At 34.5% G+C, this 22,006-nt stretch overlaps 1 protein-coding gene across 3 annotated transcripts; it reads left to right on the plus strand.

Moving 5' to 3' along the window:
• The first annotated feature begins 14,008 nt into the window (after positions 1 to 14,008).
• LOC111390221 (pentatricopeptide repeat-containing protein At1g09820-like) lies at positions 14,009 to 19,393 on the plus strand. Of its 3 annotated transcripts, XM_023015239.1 has the most exons (4): positions 14,009 to 16,169; positions 16,262 to 16,330; positions 18,571 to 18,681; positions 18,905 to 19,393. In XM_023015239.1, exon 1 carries the CDS (start codon positions 14,111 to 14,113, stop codon positions 15,947 to 15,949), a length of 1,839 nt encoding a protein of 612 aa, XP_022871007.1. In that variant the 5' UTR covers positions 14,009 to 14,110; the 3' UTR covers positions 15,950 to 16,169; positions 16,262 to 16,330; positions 18,571 to 18,681; positions 18,905 to 19,393. The 3 variants fall into 3 exon arrangements, with proteins under 3 accessions (XP_022871007.1, XP_022870996.1, XP_022871001.1); XM_023015228.1 differs by lacking the exon at positions 18,571 to 18,681; XM_023015233.1 differs by lacking the exon at positions 18,905 to 19,393 and having other exon boundaries at positions 18,571 to 18,895.
• The last annotated feature ends 2,613 nt before the right edge of the window (positions 19,394 to 22,006 follow it).

A 22,006-nucleotide genomic window follows, 5' to 3' on the forward strand; every position in this document is an offset into this window, starting at 1 on the left:
CATGCACGTCATTACGTAATAAGAATTCGTTCATATAGTTTTGCATTGTGGGTGTGGCAATACATATACGATGGGTGTGGCAATACGTATACGAGAGATTTTTGTCAACTCTCATATGACGAGACGATTCTGTACTAGTTACTTGATCATGTTTTGACTGGTCTATCATCAAGAAAATCCGAAATTTTTTACAATTTATTAATAATTTATCTAACTTTTGAAACTGATTTATTATATTTTATAGCATTAATTCTTATATATCAAGTGTTAAACTATATTATTTTTGGCAATTAGAGTTAAATTAAATAATTCTACGATAATATCAAATGTATTTTATGTGGGAATCTATTAAGTTAGCTAAAGAATTTCAAATTCAAACTCTTTATGTGCAACTATACAATATTTTTAAACGATTGCAAAATTGTTTTTAGATTGACATCACAAATACTTGTACAATATATATATATATATATATAATTTTTTTTTTCAAAAATTTGGTGGTAGGACTTAATACATAAAAGAGAAAATTAACAAAATTTTGGAATGTCACATGTTGCCTCTGACGTCAACACGGTGCTGAAGTCCCTCTTTCAATCTATTATAATTAGAACTATTTTACATCTACATCACTTTTCAATATTTATTAATTTGTGCAAGATCACTGAACAAGCTGCTTATGCTAAAAAAATTAGGGAAATTTACATAAATGTCACTAAATTTGAAAATGTACAAAAAATGTTGTCTTGCACAATTTTTTCTTTTTTCCAAAAATGTCATTTTTTCTCCACAAAATGTCCATCTTACCCTTTGAAGTCTTTTTAGGAGCAACAAATGCTTGATTTGAATACAATTAATGGTGTGATGTGATTATTTATTGTTCTTTATTGTTAACATTGAAGAAATAAATATTATATAATAAAATATGAATTTTTAATTAAAAAAAGGTGGAATCTGTACAAAATACACACACACGTAGGACTTGAAATAGCTTTTTCTTCATCATCATCTCCCTTCCATCATCAACAAGGCAACAAGGAAAGTCATTGATCAATCTCGAAGGTAAGGTAGTAGGAAAGAAATCTTTTCATGCCATACTTGACTACTTCAAATATTCAATAGACTATGGTCATAATTAATTGTCCATTTTTAATCTCTTATTCGTTGATGTGTTTTATTTTGGTATATTTTAGAAAGGAAAAAAATACCATTATTCTCAACAAAATGTGAAGGACTCCATATTTAATTCTATATTTAATGAAGCATTGAATTTATGTGTGGGAAGATCAATTGATGTTGTAGTTGAGAATTGATTATCACCATTAATGTTTTGCAATAAATTTTTCGAACAGTCAAACACATGATTTTTAGCTTCCCTAAAACTTATGGTAGTTCAACTATTGAGCAGTTTCGTCGAAATCGTCGGGTTAGACATTTTAACTATCGAACTCGACATTTAGTAACTGTCAGGATGGACAGAAAATTCAATTGATGATTTCGACACCTGAAAAGCTTTTTCTTTTTGGTACTACATGGATCAAAGTATTCTAATGCGCCAATTTGACGGTCTTAAATCCTTCGACATATGAATGTGCAGAATTCTCACTTTTGTAGTCCCAACATTTCAGGTATGGCTCAGGCTTTGAGATTCATCGTGTCGCATGGGGGGAACTTTGTTCACGTGGATGACGAATGGAAGTGGAAAAGGGACAAAACGACTTCCATTTTAGCGCCGAAAAACATTACCGTAGCAGAACTTGTGTTACGATTGAAGGACAAACTTGGTATTGTTGAAGTCCACAATGAAATCGAATTGAAGTTCAAAGTCCCGAATTTGAATATACCTCCGACAGAGATACGCTACGATGAGGACCTAAATTGGTACATATCTGTTCATATGAAAACTGCACTCTGCGTCACTATTTTGGAAATCGAGCTTTCGAGTGTTGACATGGCTAGGGAAGCAAAATGTGCCGGGAACCTATTCGACCGAACGAAATGTCCCCAAAATTTATAACATGGTGAGCTCAATCATCAGCACAGTGTGTCGAACACCGAAGCACCCGAACCTCCAATTGACCATATCGAGGTTGCAGCATTCGCTGAGCACTTAGACAACCCGTTAAATGGTACGGATGGTGCTATTATTACTGATATTGACCAGCCAATGTCATCACATTCTACAAATTCGAGCACAGATGAGTGTTTTACAATCATCGTTCTCGTCGAAAAGTAAATATTCTTTAGCAAGAAACAGTTGTACTCGAAGATTCGTGTGCTTACTTTGTAAGAAAAGTTCCAATTTTGAGTGAGCAGGTCAAGCATGAAAATGTTAACCGTTGTATGTATGGACGATAATTGCAAGTGGATGCTACAAGCTTCTACTATCAAACAATCTGCAATCTTCATGATTCGTAAATTCATCAACGTACACACATGTTCCTTTGATTTTCGTCGTAATGCACATCGGCATGCCATTAGTTCTATAATTGCTGAGCACATTTTGGGAAAACTGGATACTTCATACCGATCGTATGACCCTATCGCTATTACACGTGATATGGAACGTGAGTTCGGTGTGAAATCAATTACAACAAAGCTCGTAGGGGGAAGCTTCATGCCTTAACTATGCTACACGGCACACTGGAAGCCAGTTTCAAGAAATTATCTTTATACTACCTCGTCGTAGGAGAGAGTAACCCGAGGATAGTAACCCACATTGAACTGATTTTCAAAATAGGTTTCATTACTTCTTCCTAGCTTTTAGTGCAAGTATTCGTGGTTACATGAAGTACCTGAGACCCATTATTTGTGTTGATGGTAGTCACTTGAAAGGTCCATACAAAGGTACACTTCTAGTGGCAACTGCCCAAGATGGTAACAAACAGATATATCCGTTGGCTTGGGGAATCGTGGATGCTGAAACTAATAAATCCTGGAAGTGGTTTATATCCAACTTGAAAGAGCATATAGAGAACTCCGAAGATCTCGTATTTGTTTCAGATAGGAAAAAGAGCATTGACAAACCTATTACTCAGTTGTTTTCGTTGTCTCACCATGGTTGTTGTAGCTGACATCTCAAAAAGAACCTAATACAGCGGTACAGTAACGCAAGTGCAATATTTTTATTCAAACGAGCTGCTACAACTTATCGGGTCGAGGACTTTGAAAGACTTATGGGACAGATTAGTAGAGTGAGCGCAAGAGCGCACAGGTACTTAGAGCGTACATGTTATTCATTTTGGTCCCGAGCACTATTTATTGGCCACCGTTACAACATTATGACGAACAACAACGCGGAGTCTTTGAACTCCATGTTGAGACAAGCCCGTTCTTTACCGATAACTTGCTTGGTTAAACACATTTGGAGTACTATCCAGAAGTGGTTGTACGAACGCCAAAAAAATGTGATCGAATGCAGTACCATATTGACGCCGAGGATGGAGAACAAGTTACGGATGACATTTGAAAGTGGAACTAGGCTTCGAGCCCATTTGTTGACAAACAACTTAACTCAGGTTGGAATATCCAATGACATGAACATAGTTGACTTTTTCAAAGACACCTGCACGTGTCGTGAGTTCCAACTAAATCGTAAGTCATGTGCTCATGCAATTCGTGTTGTTTGCTTTTGAAGAAAGTCTATGTATGACCTTTACTCCCCTTATTACACATCTGAATACTGGAAGGGTGCCTATGGCGAAACTATATATCCTGTTGGACGTGAAGTGGACTAGGTTGTTCCGAGCTTGATTACATTTACTCCTATTTTGCCACCACTCGTATGTCACACTCCAGGTAGACCACCGACTCGACGTAAGCGTTCAAGACACGAGTCTGCATGGTCGAGCAGGAAATGCACTCGTTGTGCTCGACTTGGTCATAATCGGAGCACATGTTCAAACCCCAATGTATCACAAGTTCCTTAAAAGTTTTCAATGTAATCGATGTTGTATGCTCAACGTTCCGTACTGCATTGTACATTATGAAGTTATCTTATAAAATTTGTGATAATTATCATTTCTGGACATTTGACGTCCTTTTGTGCACATACGAATTTCATAATCGACTATTCTGTTCATCACGTACGCAACATCCCAGCATGTAAAATATCTATCCTGACAGATGTGTTTTGCATTCTCAACAGTTGACAAAAGTGTGCACAACATTCAAGATCAGCTTCACGTACATGGTAAACTGTAGATTCTGTGAACGGGAAACATAATTGTAACATGTTCGACACAATGTCTTCAAAGACGTACAGTTAATCCTCCAACTGTAAGGTTCTTCAAAATACTTGAAGGTAGTAAGCAGAACCTTGTACAAATCACATAGTATTCAATATACGATTTTTAATCCCCGACCAAATGAATTGTAAATTGCAACGTTGTAATTAGTTTAACAAATTACGTGCATGATGAATCCCATTTGTTAACATCAACACAAATAACGGTGTTTGCATACATATTATTTAGAATAAGCATAAGTAAAAAGTTTTGCCAGAATATCTTTGACAACGTACAATTAGCCAATCATACTCTACGATCGTTCAACATACATGAAGGGAGGACACAAAACCACTTCCCTATTTTGTCCATTTAAAAATGTAATTTTCAATACCTACGAAATTTATTATAATTTGCAACATCGTAATCCGTAGAGTCAATTCAGCTCATGATAAAAACAATTTCATAACATCCGCTGAACGTGGTGCAAAATATAGATCTACAGCCCGACAGTTAATTTGTCATTCCCAACAGATAGGAATCTATAATTCTCGATAGTTCGGCCGAACCGGATTACACAAAATACACTACCCGGATTACAACTTAGGGACATGTTCATGCAGACATTTTGTTTCTGTGTTAACCAAATTCATCCCTACAGAAGACTGGACTATACACTACTTATTCATTACACTATATGGCCAGCATTTCACTCGTCGTCGATTACTGAACTTTCTCCCCCATTATCTTCACCTGACTCGTCAGACGAGATGATAATGACCTCATTTTGTGGGATGTATGCCAGCCACTCGTCGTCGTCGGACTGCCCCTTGTATCCAGTGTCGATCGCGAACACCACATCGAGCACATCGTTCTGTGGTTGCCCACATCACTCCCAATATCTTCCAAGTTGGGACAAGGGAACAGGAGAAATGGCTCGTCCATGTTGAACGGTTCGGTGCTTCCTGTGGACGAACTCATTATGTTGATGTAGTATAGCATTGATGAAACAAAATGTGTTTGTGAGAGGCAGAAATTCTCACAACGCTATTCAACTAAGTTGTCTAGGAATGACAATGTAGTCACACTGTATTTATAAGTAACTTGAAGGGGGGTAGCAATTATGGTTATCATCTACCCAACCACCAATTTCAATCTCCTTGTACATTTGAAAAGCAATTGGCGTGATGGTTCAATAAATTTAGGGTACATTTATCCCCCATTTCCCCATAATTAGTAGAACCTTTAAAACTCTTTATTCTTTTGTACAATTCACTAAATCTAGATTCCTGCAGCTGAAATGTGTTTGTAAAAAAAAATCTAATATTTGTACCATAGTTGTAATGGTAGTGTCTCACAAAAATGGGGCATCATCTTCACGCACATGTTACACGATGAATGAAACAAAAACGAAATAGATATTAACTCCGTTGTCAACTAGTTGCACCAGGGTTGTCGTGCTTTGGGCACTTGTATTGACTTATGATGTTAACCATGTTTAGGGTTACGAAGGCACATGCACATTACAAATACAAACAAGAAATTTGGAAATAAGTTCAGACGTATGCCGTAGTAGTGCGAGTCAAGTGGCTTCATTGCAAATAGAGAATTGTTGTACATAAATTTCAAATATACGTTACACGCTTTCTCACTATTCGTCGCTTCTCATGGAAGTGCACCCAAGCCTCATTTTTCGTACCCAATCTTTATCTGTACAAGTTCATATCTCTGCAACGTATGTTAAAAAATATGCCATGAATTAAAAATTTGAAACAAATTTATCTTTAAATTGCATGTAATCCTACTCTTACGGGAAATTTCTAACATAACAATGGCGGCTACCTAATGTGACACAGTGGGACCTCGATATACCCACCATCGTTGCAGTGGACTGAAGAATAATATATTTGAATTGCATGTGATCCTAAAGTTGTGGTAAATTTGGGCTGCCCTCACTTGCCATAAATTACAAGTATGACGAACCATATCTTTGAATTGCATATGATCCTAAGCTTATGGTACATTAACGTAGTAGAAATATGCCGTAAATTTCGAATAAGATGTTCTTATCTTTGAATTGCATGTGATCCTAAGCTTGCCGTAAAGGGTTGGGTTGCCAAAATATGTCATAACTGACAAATATGAAGAACGATATATATGAATTGCATATGATCCTAGGCGTCCGCTGAATTTATATTGCAACAATATGCCATACATTTAGATTGCAACAAGTTGTCAGGTTTTTTCACAATGTAAATGTTATAACGACATTTTTCGATTTTTTCATTATAGTACTAGTACGTTTAGTACAGAAGATCCAACATGAAAGAGTGTTAAGTACAAAATGGGTTACCTTGATGAGCTGTCATCCTCCAATGAAATGACATAAATGAAGCAACAAATTTGCCGCAATTGCAGAACTTTTAGATGTACATGACATTATCTAGGGAAAATCAAATAGAAATGTGCATCATTATGTAAAAAAATAACAGACAGCATTTATTTTAAACCAAAATTAGCATTTGCAAATAGCTTAATTATACCGTAAACATGTTGTCAGTTAGCAATGTAGTGCCAGGAATAAATCCTTTGAAGCTGAAGAGCACTTTAGGAAAACAATTAAATGCATGCTGATAACAATTAAAATAGAAACCAAGTTAAAAGTTGGACATCTTTAAAAATTAGAAGAATGCAGAGATCATGTTTCAAAAACTAACTTCTACGATAACACAGTGTTAGAAGAATGTAGAGAACGTATTTAAAAAGCGAAGAAACACATTAGACGAAGTACAATAGATGGGAAGAGTCGAGATTGAACATTGCAAGAGAAAAATTATCAAGCAAGTTAATGTATGAGTGTGACAAACAACGCTTATCATGTGAACTTACGTTCATAATGTTCACGTAATATAACACATGGTCAAGTTATCTTGCCTGTAACAGTAGAACAAAATTTCATCAAAATTAGACACGAATTATGGTCATAATGTACGGACAACGCAAAATGTTAGGCTCGCATCAAAATTCCAGCATACATTCCCAGAGTAATTCAAGCGTAAATGTTAGAATAAACGTAAAAACGAGTGAGTAATTGTTCCCCTCAACATCGCTCACCACCTCCACGCCTCCAATGACAAGGCAAAACCAAAAACAACATCATTGTCCTGCTATCCCAGCACTTTATTCACAATTACTTCTTTATTTTCTTTCCCCTCCCTCTCGTGTATGGAGTCCTCGTAGCAAGAGCGGGACGTCACAGCCAAGCGGAGCGTCGTCTCGTCGTAGGAACTCTGCCTCCTGCTTCTGGTACAGGGGCGCGAACAGGTACCTCAACAACAACACCTACAAGAAAATGGAATGGGCCGAGTGAGTTACTCAAAATGCAGTTCACTAAGCAGACATATCATACACACTAGTAACGTACTTATTATAAAAAATAGGAAACAAATTAAAATAAGTGACCATAAATAGAGACTCAATATGAGACAATAAAGGACATAAGTGCAAGTGATTTCAACGAAACAATTTTAGAGGTCACAGTAGGTAGGACACAATGTCATACACCTCAACTATTTGAAGAATACTTAAGACAATCAATGACACCATTTTATACACCTCATTTAGCTCAACAATACTTAAGACAATCAATGAAATGAAAGAAAATAACTATTAATATATCCTAGGCATCCCATCAAATTGAGCAACCAAATCCTACCATAAGATAGTTTATATTCAACCAAATGAAATCATAAAAAACCAAATCTTCTTTATAACGTACAATAGAAAATCGACTTTTGCAGTCGCAGGAATTGCCTGCACCAAATATTTCCATGTATGTATAAAGTTATACATCGACATTCCATGAAAATTAAATTTCATAAGAGGAATACAAAATTGTACAAGCACAAGATGTTTCGATATTCGTGTCCTCTGTTCAATACAAACAAAAGCCCAGCAATAATAATCACTAATGTTTTTGATAAGTGATGATATGAAATTATGATAAGGAGTGTATAATTATTTAAAATTGTAACTTAAACTGTCTTATTATTGCTACCACCACCATCTTATACCAGAAATCATCACAACTGTCGAGAGGTGAGACATATAAAACCACAACAACAAATCTTTGTCAACAAGATTTAGTTAAAAAAATTGATAAAACTCTAAATTAAAGTTAATAATTAATTTTAATTATGAATTTTATGAAACCCACACATCTCATCATATTTTTAGCAAATATTTCATTATCATTTATCATAATTTAATTAAAATTTGATTTTCAGAGTTTTGTATCCGTAAGTCTTTTTTGAATGAAAACTTTTGTATCCACAAAGATGAGAAATGAAGAAGACTAGGAGCATGTCAGGAAAAAAATGTTGCTATTTTAGCATATGTTTGACAAGTAATTATAAATAATATAATGTATAAACAAATATAAATGAGTATAGTAGAATTAGGTGGTACATATAAATGACGCGAAATATATCGATAAAAATTGATTTAATTTTTTTTAAATACTTTCTATACATGGAAGTATAAAGTTAAGATTCATAGATTATATAAATCAAAATAAGTTGACTTATAAATTGAATAAAGTGGACAATTTTTAAATTTTTAACTTAAAAGTTATGAGATCCACGATTATATGGATTTTGACTATATGTTTGTGAGCCCCAACTTATAAGTTGACAATTTAGAGTTTTTTCGAACAGGATCTTTGAGGAACCAGCCAGCACAAGTAATTTATTATTAAAAATAATTTATAATTCAAAGAAAACCCCACATGCAACCTCAAACTGGGAACAACCTGCTCCTCTCCACAACGCTCTTCTCACAATTCAAAGATGCGTCTCTCTCTCTCTCTCCGTAAGCAAGCTTTCCCTCTTTGCACTTGTGTTCGATGTTTGAAATATAAATGAGTGAAGCCTCTTATATATCGAAACAAAGAATTAGAAAAAAGAAATTTCAAATAAAGATTTAACATTTGCAAGACTTTAGCATTTGAGCTATGTGCAGACATAATCTTCGTGGTAAACCATTATCTAATAAAATTTAGTTCAAGTGAAAAATACTTTATATTGTCTCCAAATGAATATATGTCAACAACAAAGGGAGCTAAAGGATGATTTGCAAGATTGTTTACAAGGATTTTACTTTAAATCAAATAAACCAGATCATACTATTCCAAGCTTTGAATGCAGTTCTAACCTAAAATGTTTAAGTGAACGGATAATAATCTCTTCAGTGAAAAAAGTTAGCAAATTAATAATCATATACAAAAACATATCTTATTCCCAAAAAATAGGAAAACATACCCCATAGAGCAAACCTCAACTTAATCCACGAGATTTTCAACCCGTCTTATTCCCAAAAAATAATAACAATAAAACAATGCAAAATATTTAGAGATGGAAAGACAGATAATAACAAATGTGAAGGGGTTTTAATCGCTTAACCAAAAATGTCATAAGTGGATCAGTGACAAGACAATTAATCACTTAAACACCAATTAATCAAACCATGAATAGCCTACCAATAAGATTATCAAACCGACATGTGCACTACAAAAGCATAAGCAAATGGAATAGTAACTTAATAATTCACATGAATTACAAAAATTTAGCAATAATCCTTGAAACATATTGAATTTCCAAGCTTTGACAATAACATTTTATCACAAGGCAAGACTTCTATCGTTTTCTATTATTTTCCACAAAACAGAATAAAGTGCAAACCTGTACTTGAAGTTGGAGTTGCTTGAGGTACTCAATTGCTTCATCGAGCATTGAAGCCTTGTTCGTCTAACACAATTGCAAGAGATAAACATTTGGAAATAACAAAGTAAACCCCATTAGATTTAATGAAATCAACACTATAACTATCCACTAAAGAGGAAAATAAAACAATTTATGGTTTCTACCTTGTTTGAATTTGGAATTAGATTTTGCAACAACTTTATTTTTTCATTAATCGTGCTCTTCCTCCTCTACCAAATGCATCCCATAATTTCAAACACAGAATTCATTACAAGAATATATACATACAAACTCCAAAATGAAACATAAAAGGGAAAAAAAAGTAAAACTACAAATTTCTATCTATAAAAAAGAACCTTTTCAGACAAATTATGCACTTCAGCTGCTCGGGTTATCTTCGATGAGTTCTGACGTGGTGTTGACTTTGGCAGTGCCTCTTCTACCAAGGCTTCAATAGCATCCTACATATGATAACTATGAAATTAAACTCCACAAAGAAAAAAATATATAAATGTACAAGAAAACATAAATGGATGTAGAGATTTATGCTAACAAACGTAATTGTAACATTGTACCAACTCTCACAACCCACAAGATCTCAGAAAGCCGTTATCCAAATCATTCACCAAAAAAGTAAGCTTCAATAGAAAATTTCTTAACCTATAACATTAATTATTGAAGATAAATTTAAATTAAACATGACGATATATTTAATACATTTCGCACCTGCAAATTATGTCAAACACCTTCAAATTGCCCCACTACAATATCTAAAATTCCTATATTTCTTACAATTGAAATGTGTACCAATAAACTGTAAACCTCCAATGAGATATGAGTCACGTTTCTTTCTGTCATTATACTAAATTACTAATCTTAATCTCAAAGTAAAGAATTGTTATTAATAAATAATACATATATGTTTAAGTTTTATCTAGAGTATCAACAATAAATTATTAAAAAGCTCCCTTTGCTTTGAGTTTGAGTTACAATACTTGATTGAAAAGTGGAAGACAAATCAAAACCCAATTCATTGAATCCATAAAATACATAATATTGTTTTCATAGTATTAAATTCGTCCAATTGCCATACACATTCTCCAATTATAAATAGTGCAACAACTATATAATGGTTTTGTATTTTTGGCCATTTTTTATTCTGTCATTCTGTAATCTGTGATAATAACAAAAATTAAAATCCTAAAGCTAAACCACAGATGCAAAACTCCAATTCCAGTTAATGCTATTGGTATTGTAAAAGTGCATCATCTTCTCCATAGAAAGCAGAATCCTTGATGTCAAATGAAAAGGCATAACCTCAAAATACTCTCAAATTTTGAAATCCAAATGAAGAGTCAATTCCCTGAGCTGAAAAGGGTTGGGAATATTAAACTAAATCATTTATAAAGGCCAAAGATTAAAAAAAAAAAAATTAGTTCTTGCGTTTTTGTCTTACTGAACAACAGCAAAAATGAAGCAGAAACTTGAGAGGAAGCCCCATCTTCCCAGGAAAATGTTTAAAAGATAAAAAAAAAAAAAAACCACATTCTGAAATAGAGTTTCTATGTATTTCAGAAAGAACCTTTAAGATCCAAACAAGCCAAGACTCCAACTTTGTTCCTCAAATTACAGAACTTGCAAAATTTGGAGTTGACTGATAATGACCTCATCAGATTCATATAATGGCTTCAAGAGGAAGAGAAATGGAGTCATTACATCACATTCTAGCCTTTCCACAAGAATTTCAAATCAAATCCTCACCACTTATCTCCTATTTCTAATTTTCCCCTTTGAATTGAAACTACAGAAAAATACCCAAATAAAAAAAAAAAATTCATCGCCATGCAGTTTCTTTCTAAAACTGGAAATTAGATACTGCATTTTCGTTAGAATCTTCATAATGGTTTTCGAAACTTCAATAAAATAGCCCTAATTCAGCCCACTTCACTTAAGAAATTGTTGGATGCAAAAAAAGAAAAAATACTGAAATCTAAACGCATATTACATACAAATTAGATTTTATACCGGTAGGGCAAGGCTAGGCAGGCAGTGGCGTGGATGAAGAGTCGACGACGGCAAGCTTAGACTTAAAAGAGAAGTGGGCTTTCGACCTTCTTGGATCTTTCGAATGCACTAGCATAGAGAGAGGAAAAGAGGAAAAGAATATGAACGAGGGTATAAAAAATGGGGCAGATTTTTTTACAACTTTTTCCATTGGTATTGGGTCTAATTTTTCCCTTTTTTTCAAATTCACAGGGCAGATTTTTGTACAATTTCTTCCATTGAGTCAAATCTTATTTAATTTTGGTACAATTTCTTCCATTGGTCAAAGCTCATTTAATTAGGACATATAGGGTATTTGAAATTATCTAGAGGGGCAAATATGTCTAAAATTGATATTCTTGCAATGCCTAAAAAAAAGTGACATTTTTGTAAATGCAAAGTCAAAAATTGACTATTTTGGTAATTTCCACAAAAAAAATTAATGTCAGCATAACAACCCATATTCTCAAGTTATAATCAAGTCTGGCGAAATCATCCTAAACTATCCTACAACAAAACTCAATATATTTAGAATCAACCGAATGCAAGTGAAGCACGAGATATGAAAGCAAAATATGAGGAAGCAATAATTCAAATGGCAAATCAACAATCTCAATACATGCTGAAGAATGACACTATCTTGCAAAGTCATACTGTCTCTTTGAAGATTTTGGAAAGGAAATTGCCTAAATAACAAAGATACTAGTAGAGAACAATTATAAGATACCCTTCCAAGTAACAATGAGGTCAGCTGGAGAAGTAGATGAATGCAATTACCATATGTAGTGCGCCCAACTCCTAGAAACTTAGGTGAAGAGGCCAAGTGCTAAAAAAGAGTCGGCAAATGATAACGGGCAATTTCATTCTATTAGTTTACACGCTTAAGAAATTTCATTGGGACAAATTTGAAAAATTTCTGGAAATTGAACATCAACATTCCATTTGTAGAAACTATAGCCCAGATGCCCACCTACCAAAAATTTATGAAGATGTTGACCAAGAAAAAGAACATTGACGTGCTATGAACAACGGTTTTAATTGAGGAGTACAGTCCAATTCTCTCAAATAAAATTTCGTATAAAGTTAAAAGATCCAGCCAACAATGGCTCCAGCTTATAGATTGGTCAATCAAGCATCGCAAGATATGAGGAAAATTATGTCTCCTCAAAGTTGACAAATTGTTATTTTCGATAGACTTTCTTGTAATTGTCATTGAAGAAAACCAAGACATATTGGTGATTTTGGAACGACCTTTCCATTTCAATTGCTAGAGTTCTCATTGATATGGGAAAATGGGAGTTAATCTCAATAGTGGAAGACAGCGTAGTTATTAAAACTAGATCGGATCGACCGGTCCAGATCGGGAATCGCCGAACTGAATCTTGGTACGATCCAACTGAATTAATTGGTCAAGTAAGCATATGAACTAGTTTTCTTTTTATTTCAAAAATATAATATAATTAAAATTAAAGTCTAATAATAACCCATTAATTGAACTGTTGACTTATCGGTTGAACCATTGACATGTTGACCATACAATTTTTTCAAATCGACCACCAGGTTGGGTCTAATAACTATGAAGGACAATAAAGCTATATTCAAGATCTATAGTGCATTGGAGCAGCCATCCAAATGAGAAAATGCTCCAAACTCGATGAAGTAGTGAAAGTTAAGCGAATGGAGGATAATCTATCAATACAAATGGAGCATAAGTAGTGAGTATTTTAATTAAAAATAATGAAAATGACCATTTTACCATTTCTAATTTTTGAATTTGAAAGTTGACTAATGGAGAATTGGATGATATTCATCCATTTGGACGTTTGTCGCTAATTAATCAAAGGTTGGGGATGCAATTATTCAGAAAATAGATTATGGATGAAAGTGCAAACTGAAAAAAAAATGGGGACGTTCGCTACAATTTACCCTAAAATCTTATAATCCTTCCTCCACTAATTAGATTTTTTCCCCTTTTTTTAAGCCTCAGCAAAACCCACTTTTGAATAGTTGCAGTCGCCAGTCTCGCCTTCTTTTTCCAAGCACTACTGTGTCGTATCTGGGTCTGAATTTCATACCGTTACCTCCATGCACCGCCTCCGCCGCCTCCGTGCTCCGACACCACATGCCGCATCTTCATTCTCATACCATCTCCACACGGTCCCTACCCACCCTCCGACCCTAACATCACCGTGCCTCTCCGACCCAAACTTTCGATCACAAGTCTCCTCGCTAATCACTATCCAACAATGGTCCAAACTCGAACCACTCATCCAACCAGCCAACCCAACCCAGTTTCTCCAACAACTCTTTGAGTTCAACTTCCCCTCGGATATCATTCTCGCTTTTTTGCAATGGTCCCAACACGCTTTTAAGGTAACCCACTCTCTGGAAGACTACATCAAACTCTTCATTCTATTAGCAAATGATAAAAGGTACCCCAAGATCCGATCTTTACTGCATAAACTCTTGAAACAAGCGAATATCGTTTCAAATTCTGCATTTTTTAGTACCCTTTTAAATTTTAGCGACAATTCATGTGCTAATAGTATTATTGTGGATATGTTGATAATGACTTACGCCAATAATGGAATGTACAATAACGCGTTGGAGGCGTTTAAGAGGGCGGGGGATTACGGGTTTAAGTTATCTGTATATTCGTGCAATTTAATGTTGGGCTCGTTGGTGAAGGAGGGTAGAGTTGCAAGCTTGGAATTTGTGTATAAGATGATGATTAGGAGGAGGATTGAGTTTAACTTGATCACGTTTAATATTGTGATAAATGGGTTGTGCAAGGCAGGGAGATTAAATAGAGCCGGTGATGTGGTAGAGGATATGAAGGTCCATGGGGTGATGCCAAATGTGGTAACCTATAATACATTAATTGACGGTTACTGTAAGAGAGGTGGGCCGGGGAAGATGTACAAAGCCGACACCTTATTGAAGGAAATGGTGGAGAGGAGGGTGTGCCCAAATGAGATCACTTATAATACTCTTATTGATGGGTTCTGTAAGGATGATAATTTGGTGGCAGGAGTGAGGGTATTCAAGGAAATGAAGCAGCAAGGGCTGAGGCCTGGCGTGATTACTTATAATTCATTGATTAATGGGTTTTGTGATGATGGCAAAGTTGATGAAGCACTTGGTTTAAGGGATGAGATGGTGGATTTCGGTTTGGAGCCAAACATTGTTACTTATAATGCAATCATGAATGGGTTTTCAAAGAAGAGAATGCTGAAGGAAACTAGGGAATTATTTGATGATATTGTGGAAAAAGGGGTGGCAGTCAATGTGTTAACATTTAACACATTGATTGATGCCTACTGTAAAGCAGGAAAAATGGAAGAAGCAATGGCCATACGAGATATGATGTCGGAGAGCATGGTTTTTCCAAATGTTTCAACATACAATTGTTTGATTGGTGGTTATTATCTCAATGGAAACAAAGAAATGGCAAATAAGCTTTTAGATGAAATGGGGGAGAAGATCATAAAAGCTGATGTAGTGACCTATAACATACGGATCGATGCAATGTGCAAGAATGCTGAAACCAGAAAGGCAGTTAGACTTCTTGATGAAATGTCTGAGAAGGGATTGACTCCGAGTCATGTAACATATAACGCTCTGATGGCTGGTTATTGCCGGGAAGGAAACCCAAATGCAGCTTTGACGGTGAGGAGAAGAATGGAGAAAGAAGGAAAATCACCAAACGTTGTGACATATAATGTGTTGATTAAGGGATTGTGTGAGAAAGGCAAGCTAGAAGAAGCAAACCGATTTCTTAATGAGATGTTAGAGAAAGGATTGATACCTAACCGGATAACCTACGACATCATTAAGGAGGAAATGATGGAAAAAGGATTTGTTCCTAGCATAGATGGGCATCTCTACAATGACAGTAAAATCTCCAAGCTTGAGAAATATTAATGGGAATGAACATTCCATTTTCTTTTGATATCAACTGTAAGATGTGCGGGAACCAAAACTAGTTTGAACCATATCTACCAGGCTTTTACATATTGTATTTAGGATCATTTATTCTTCCTGCTTAAACTACCAAAATCCTTCGAGTTTTCATTTATAACCATGACTAGGATTACAGGCCACCAAAGTCATGAACATCGAGCTGGTGAATTCACCTATTCAAGTACGTTTCTATATTTTTCCCTTTTCCCATTATGTTTACCCAATCCACAGGATTCTGGAAAACAACTCTTTGGTTGCTTCTTTTCGATTCAGGGTTGCAGATGAGGGGGGATTCTCTTTTATATCAATGGTGGAGCTCGATTCACTATCAGACAAGAAAAGGTAAATCTGGGTATCTCTTATGTCAGATCAATTTATAGTGTTCACGGTTTCATTTCTATCTTTATTATATTCTTTTGTTCCAATTTGCTCACTTGCCATAATATTGTGTTTTTGTTTTAACCTTTTTGTTGCTTATGTGGCGGCTCAACATTTCATGATAAATTCTCTTCCCACCTGATAAGGAAAATGGTTTGAACCCTACAAGTCCTCTGTGCTGCTCTTTAATGACTGAGAAACTCTAAGTTAGAATTATGCTGTTAGTCATTAATATTTCAGTTATTTTTTCTTAGTTGTAGGTATTAAAATACTTAATTTAGAACACATATAAGCTTTACGTCGAAAAATGTGTAGCCGTTTGGGGCTGTTGTTCGAGAAGAGCAACTTCAGAGAGTTTTTCAATTTTCCTCTATATTTCTGAGGTTTTCTCAATTGATAGACTTCCTGTATATAGGTTTAATGTGGTGCCAACCTTCAGAGTTGCGAAGTCTGACCAGTCCAGATTTTCACAATTTTTGCACTGAGTGTCATTTGTCAAATATACGCCACGTAGCGTAAGATATCATTTGGTTATTATTAATCCTTCCGCCAACCTAGTTGTTGTAGATTTAGTAGATCTTACGAAATAGTGATGAATGATTCATGTATCTAGGGTTGGGCACGGTTTGGTTCGGAACTGAATCCGAAATTTTCGGGTATTTAGTGAGTGGAACCGTCGAGTCCAAATTTAATTATGAAATCGTTCGGGTTCGGCTCCATTCAGTTGCCACGTCCTGTATTATAATTAATTTTTTTAATATTTACAAAGCTACATTGATTTTACTAATATCATGTTTAATCTTAGTGTTTATAAAATAATGTGGGCCAATTTTATGTGCTTATTGCATCTCTTTTTGCTGAGTTCTTCATAGTTTTTATTGTTAAAATCACAGGAAGAGGAAGATAGTCAGCTCACAATAATTAATAGAGGCGCTGTCGAGCTTCAATTCGATTTTCCCAAAACAGTAGAAACTGCACTATGGTAGAATAATAGATTTGGTTAAAACTTAGGTCAATTTGATTAAATTGAGCTTGGACTGAAAATTAGAAATATGAAAATCTTATTTTTGAATTTAAGCTAAATTAATTAGTTAGCAAATTTATTTAGAAAAATAAAATAATCTGGCTTATTCAAAAAATAAATTAAAAATTAGGAAGTTCTTCGGTTCTTAATTTAGAACTGAGAACCGAACTGAACCGTCGATTCTCGATTCAAATACATGTTCGGGTATTTAATTTAAGAAGAACCGCTTGGTTCGATTCGGGAGTTTTGCCCGACCCTACATGTATCGTGCGCCAAATTTTTTGGCGACAAGGGTCTGTTAGTGGTGCTGTAACTCTATTTTCACTATCATTATTTTTTGGGATAATTGCAGCAGAAGCTCCAAACTTTTGAAAGACTAACAAATTTTTCCTAAACCTTTGATTTGTTGTAGCCATCACTCATGATATTTCCAAACGTTGCATGTGAGGTTCTTTTCAACGATTTTTATCCAAAATCTGTAAAGGGGCAGAATGATAACTTTACATTAAAATAAAAAAATCAAAAAATAAAATTGGTCTTCTTCTTTCCTAACCTACCCCAAATTCACCCCCACCCAACAACAAACCAAGAAACCCATGGGAGAAGATGGTACAAAAATGTGAACTGTGATGTGCCCTTTGCTGCATATTATTCCCATTTTTTCATTTTTCACGATGAAAATGTGATAAATAGATAAAAAAAAATTCGTGGACAAAATGTGCATCTAAACAGGATGAAGTAAATTTTGGGACTTGGGCTTAGTTAACCGTATATGCATAATTAAAATCTTGTAGAATCCAACATATAGGACAATTTATATCTCTATCCACTTGGTGAATTTTTATCTGGTTTACTGTAACTACTGGCTTCATTATTGATAGCAAGACTTGGTTCAAAGAATCCTAAAACATATCATCGAAAAACTGTTTCTTGTGGCGCATTGATTTATATAAATGTATAACGTGAGTTTATTTCTAGTGTGTGTGTGAGAGAGAGAGAGAGAATGGAAAAAATGCTATATGAAGCAGTGACACAAGGGTGGGGGTGGATTTGGAGTGGGTTAGGGAAGAAGAAGCCCAATTTTATTTTTTGATTCTTGATTTTAATGTAAAATTATCATTCTGCCCCCTTTAAAAATTGTTAAAATGTGGTCAAAATCATTTTTTTGGTCAACTAACAGAATTTTGGATGAAAATCGTCCGAAAGAACCTCACATGCAACGTTTGGAAAGGTTAGGGGTGACGGCCACAACAAATCAAAGGTTTGGAAAAAGTCTGCTAGTGTTTCAAAGGTTTGGGGCTTCTACTGCAATTGTCCCTTATTTTTTATCTCAGCAATTTTGGAATTTTTGATAGACTGACCACTTCATGACGAGTTCAACATTGATGTAAACAAGAGATAAAAGGGTGATTAGTTCTAATCTGTGAAACATTCATGAAATTCATTTTTCTGTCATCCAAAATTTTTAAAATACTTTGAATCCCACCATTTACAGGATGTTGTGAATCATGCAGGTGCCTGTACCCTACACTTATAAAGCTGTCAAAGGAAACCATGAGGAGCGATGGTCAGGCAGTGGTAAGTGGGGATATTATCTGGATGGAGTCCTGGACGAGCACAGAGGATGCAATCTGATACGTGTACAAACTATTTGGAATCAGTATCGAAACTGAATATGTTTCTCGTGACAATTCAATCCTGCATTTTGTGCCAATTGGAGAAGGGAAATTCTTGTATAGAGGCTAGATTATCACCAATTGAGAAGAATTCCTCATTCTCCTTGAAGCCTGTAAAAGGTACCATTTCTGGTCGTGGATGGTGCGACATGTAGAGTTGGTTAGATATCTAAACCTTCCCCATGCGCATAATTCAGTTGATTGTGTTGAATGATCAGGAGGCATATGGAATATATGTGAAGTTGTGTTCTTGTTTAATGCTTATTCCTCAAAACACGCTTAAAAGGAAGTTCTTGAATTTACATATTTTTTCTTTCGATATGATAACTGCTTTCCAGTTGCTTGGCCAAATTGAACTGGGAGCCATCTCCATAGTAGAGTAGAAAAGATGAAAGAAAAATTATTCTTATTGATTGACGTGTTCTTATTCTAGTGCTTCTTTGACCCTATCCCAAGTTGCATAATGTTGTCGATACAGAGAGTACACAAAGTGCACATTTCATGCATTGTATTAGACTTGGACGGCACAGTAGACGAGAATTTAGTTTCTTTTCATTTATTAGTATTGTCCAGTGCTAAAAATGCCAAAAGGGTTTTGTCCGAATTGACTTGTGAGGCACAACACATGTCGTCATGTAGTTAGCACATGAGCTTGACTTCATCTTGGCCAAGCAACGTGCAGTGGTGGATGGCCTCCAAGATGAATGGTAGCTTTTTTATGCCCGCTTGTCATTAATGGAAGCGGAATTTTTTACTATTCAGCTGTGTTAACAGAAAAAGGTATTTATTCTCTTGAAGTGGGGTAATCAAAACACATTCAACTCTATAGGCAACTTCTGATCATCGCCTTAAGTGCTTGGGCCTGAGATTTCCATAACAGATGAAATGTTTGTTGGGGGCGTTTCATCAGCTAATGTTTATAATATTGAAAAGAAATGAAACATAGGAGGGGACATACAACTTGACCTTGCCAATGAAGAGAAAAGCCAGCAAAAGTTGACATTAGATGGTTTGAAGCTCATTTGTGATAAACTTGAGAATGAAATATATAGAATTAAAAATCTAAAACAATTTTAAGAGCCTTTTTAAAAAAAAAAAAAAAAGAAATTAGTTCGAGCTCTGCTCAAAAATCTATTCTATTTTGTCTAGGTGTTTTATATTGTGTAAGATATCAAGTCGATTTCTAAACATTGACTCAAACTTGCTTATTTAGGTGTTGAGCTTAATGAAAAATTGTCCACTTCCGAGTAAAGAATTGAAGAACATAATTGGAAAGCTTTCAATTCTACTTCGGAAAAACTAATAGTATGTATGACTAGCATTAGCAATACTAAAAAGGACAGATTTGTAAGATATTAGTTTATTATTGTATCCACTTCGATGAATCAAATAAACTTTAAAAATGTCTATTATACAATATTAAAATATAACATAGCAATATGATGAACATGAGTTTAACTTATAATTAACTTTACCAAACAAATCATAAGACCTACATTGTCATCACACATTTCAATGAAACACCACTATTAATTTCTTATCCTTTGTCTTAGAAGTCCAAAGAGTATCTTTAAAGGAAACCAATGATATAAAAGTGTGTTATTTCTCGTCGTCGGTTAGTCGCATTAAGCTTTACTTTCAGAGTGGAATGGACCAAATTGGTCCACATGTTAAAACTTTTTTGGTGTGTGGCTTTTGTCTTTTGAAAAGTTAATGGGATTTTCTGTGTGAAGATGGATGACTTCCATTAAAGCATTAAAAATAAAAACTCGAGAGGGAAGTAAATAAAGTAATGTTGGATTTATTAAGTAGTCGTGTGGGTCTGTATATGTAAATTGTCTATAAATATTATATTAAGGCTAAGTTCAATTAAAGTGATCTAATAAAGAATTATAGTTATGGGTTTTGGGTATCTAAATAAAGTATAAACCTAAATATGTGTAAAGACTAGATCCATTGGAGCTGTATTTCATAATGGACGAAGTACTTATGGATATATATAGGTTATGGTTCTCAGTTCAGGTATGATTCTTATTCTATGTGTTATCCAGTTAACACAATGATAACAAAAAAAAAACATATTGAAGAGAAAGATTCAAAACCCACAATCAAAATCAACAATGGGGAAGAAGATATTGAAGCAATCAAGATTATGGAGTAAGAAGGTAAAGTCAAGAACAAGAATTCAAGAATCAAAAGAGACAATATTCAACATTAAAGATTAGGAAACCAAACATGAAGACATCGAGTTGATCTCTATGATTCAAGATTCGGAATCAAGATCCAGTAATAAATAATCATTTCCAATGAATTAAAGTAAGTTTTGCATTTAATAATTCTCTTGGTGATTTGACTGAATGATCTTGACAGTAAAGTAATTAAGTTGTCAAGTTCTTGAGATTTAAAGTTTCATAAAATTATAATAAATAAAGTTGTCATGGTACATATCGTGCTTTCAAGTCTTTTACAAAAACTAGTCTGTCGGGAGGCAAATTCTTATGATACATAACTAGAGTCGTCTCAACTAACTTTTGGTCTCAGGAGAAAATTTTGAATGGGTAACTTCTCAAAAATAATATTTTTTGATTAAAAAAATATAATAATAATAATAAATACTTCTTTTCTCGATGGGAAAAATTCTGGCATTTCATGAAATCAAACAAGAAAATGAGTAGAAGTTCAGTTAAGCACAGAAGGACAAACTTTTAACAGTAGTGTGTCTTGAACAAAAATATAATGTCAACTCACAGATTAATATTAGATCATTCAATAGAATCTTCAACTAAACCATAATGTCTGATAATAGAGAAGAAACAAATACATAAGAAAACAAAAACCTTCTAACATTTATTAAACACATATATAATTGATAAATAGATAAAAATTAAAAATTAAAAGCATAACATTCTTCAAGATAAACTCGCCTTAAAATAAGTATAA

Source organism: Olea europaea, chromosome 3 (assembly GCF_002742605.1).
Source record: "Olea europaea var. sylvestris chromosome 3, O_europaea_v1, whole genome shotgun sequence".
Lineage (NCBI taxonomy): Eukaryota > Viridiplantae > Streptophyta > Magnoliopsida > Lamiales > Oleaceae > Olea > Olea europaea.

Excerpts from the sequence above, each read along its gene's own strand:
- LOC111390221 (XM_023015239.1), top strand. The coding sequence starts at position 14,111 with ATGCACCGCCTCCGCCGCCTCCGTGCTCCGACACCACATGCCGCATCT.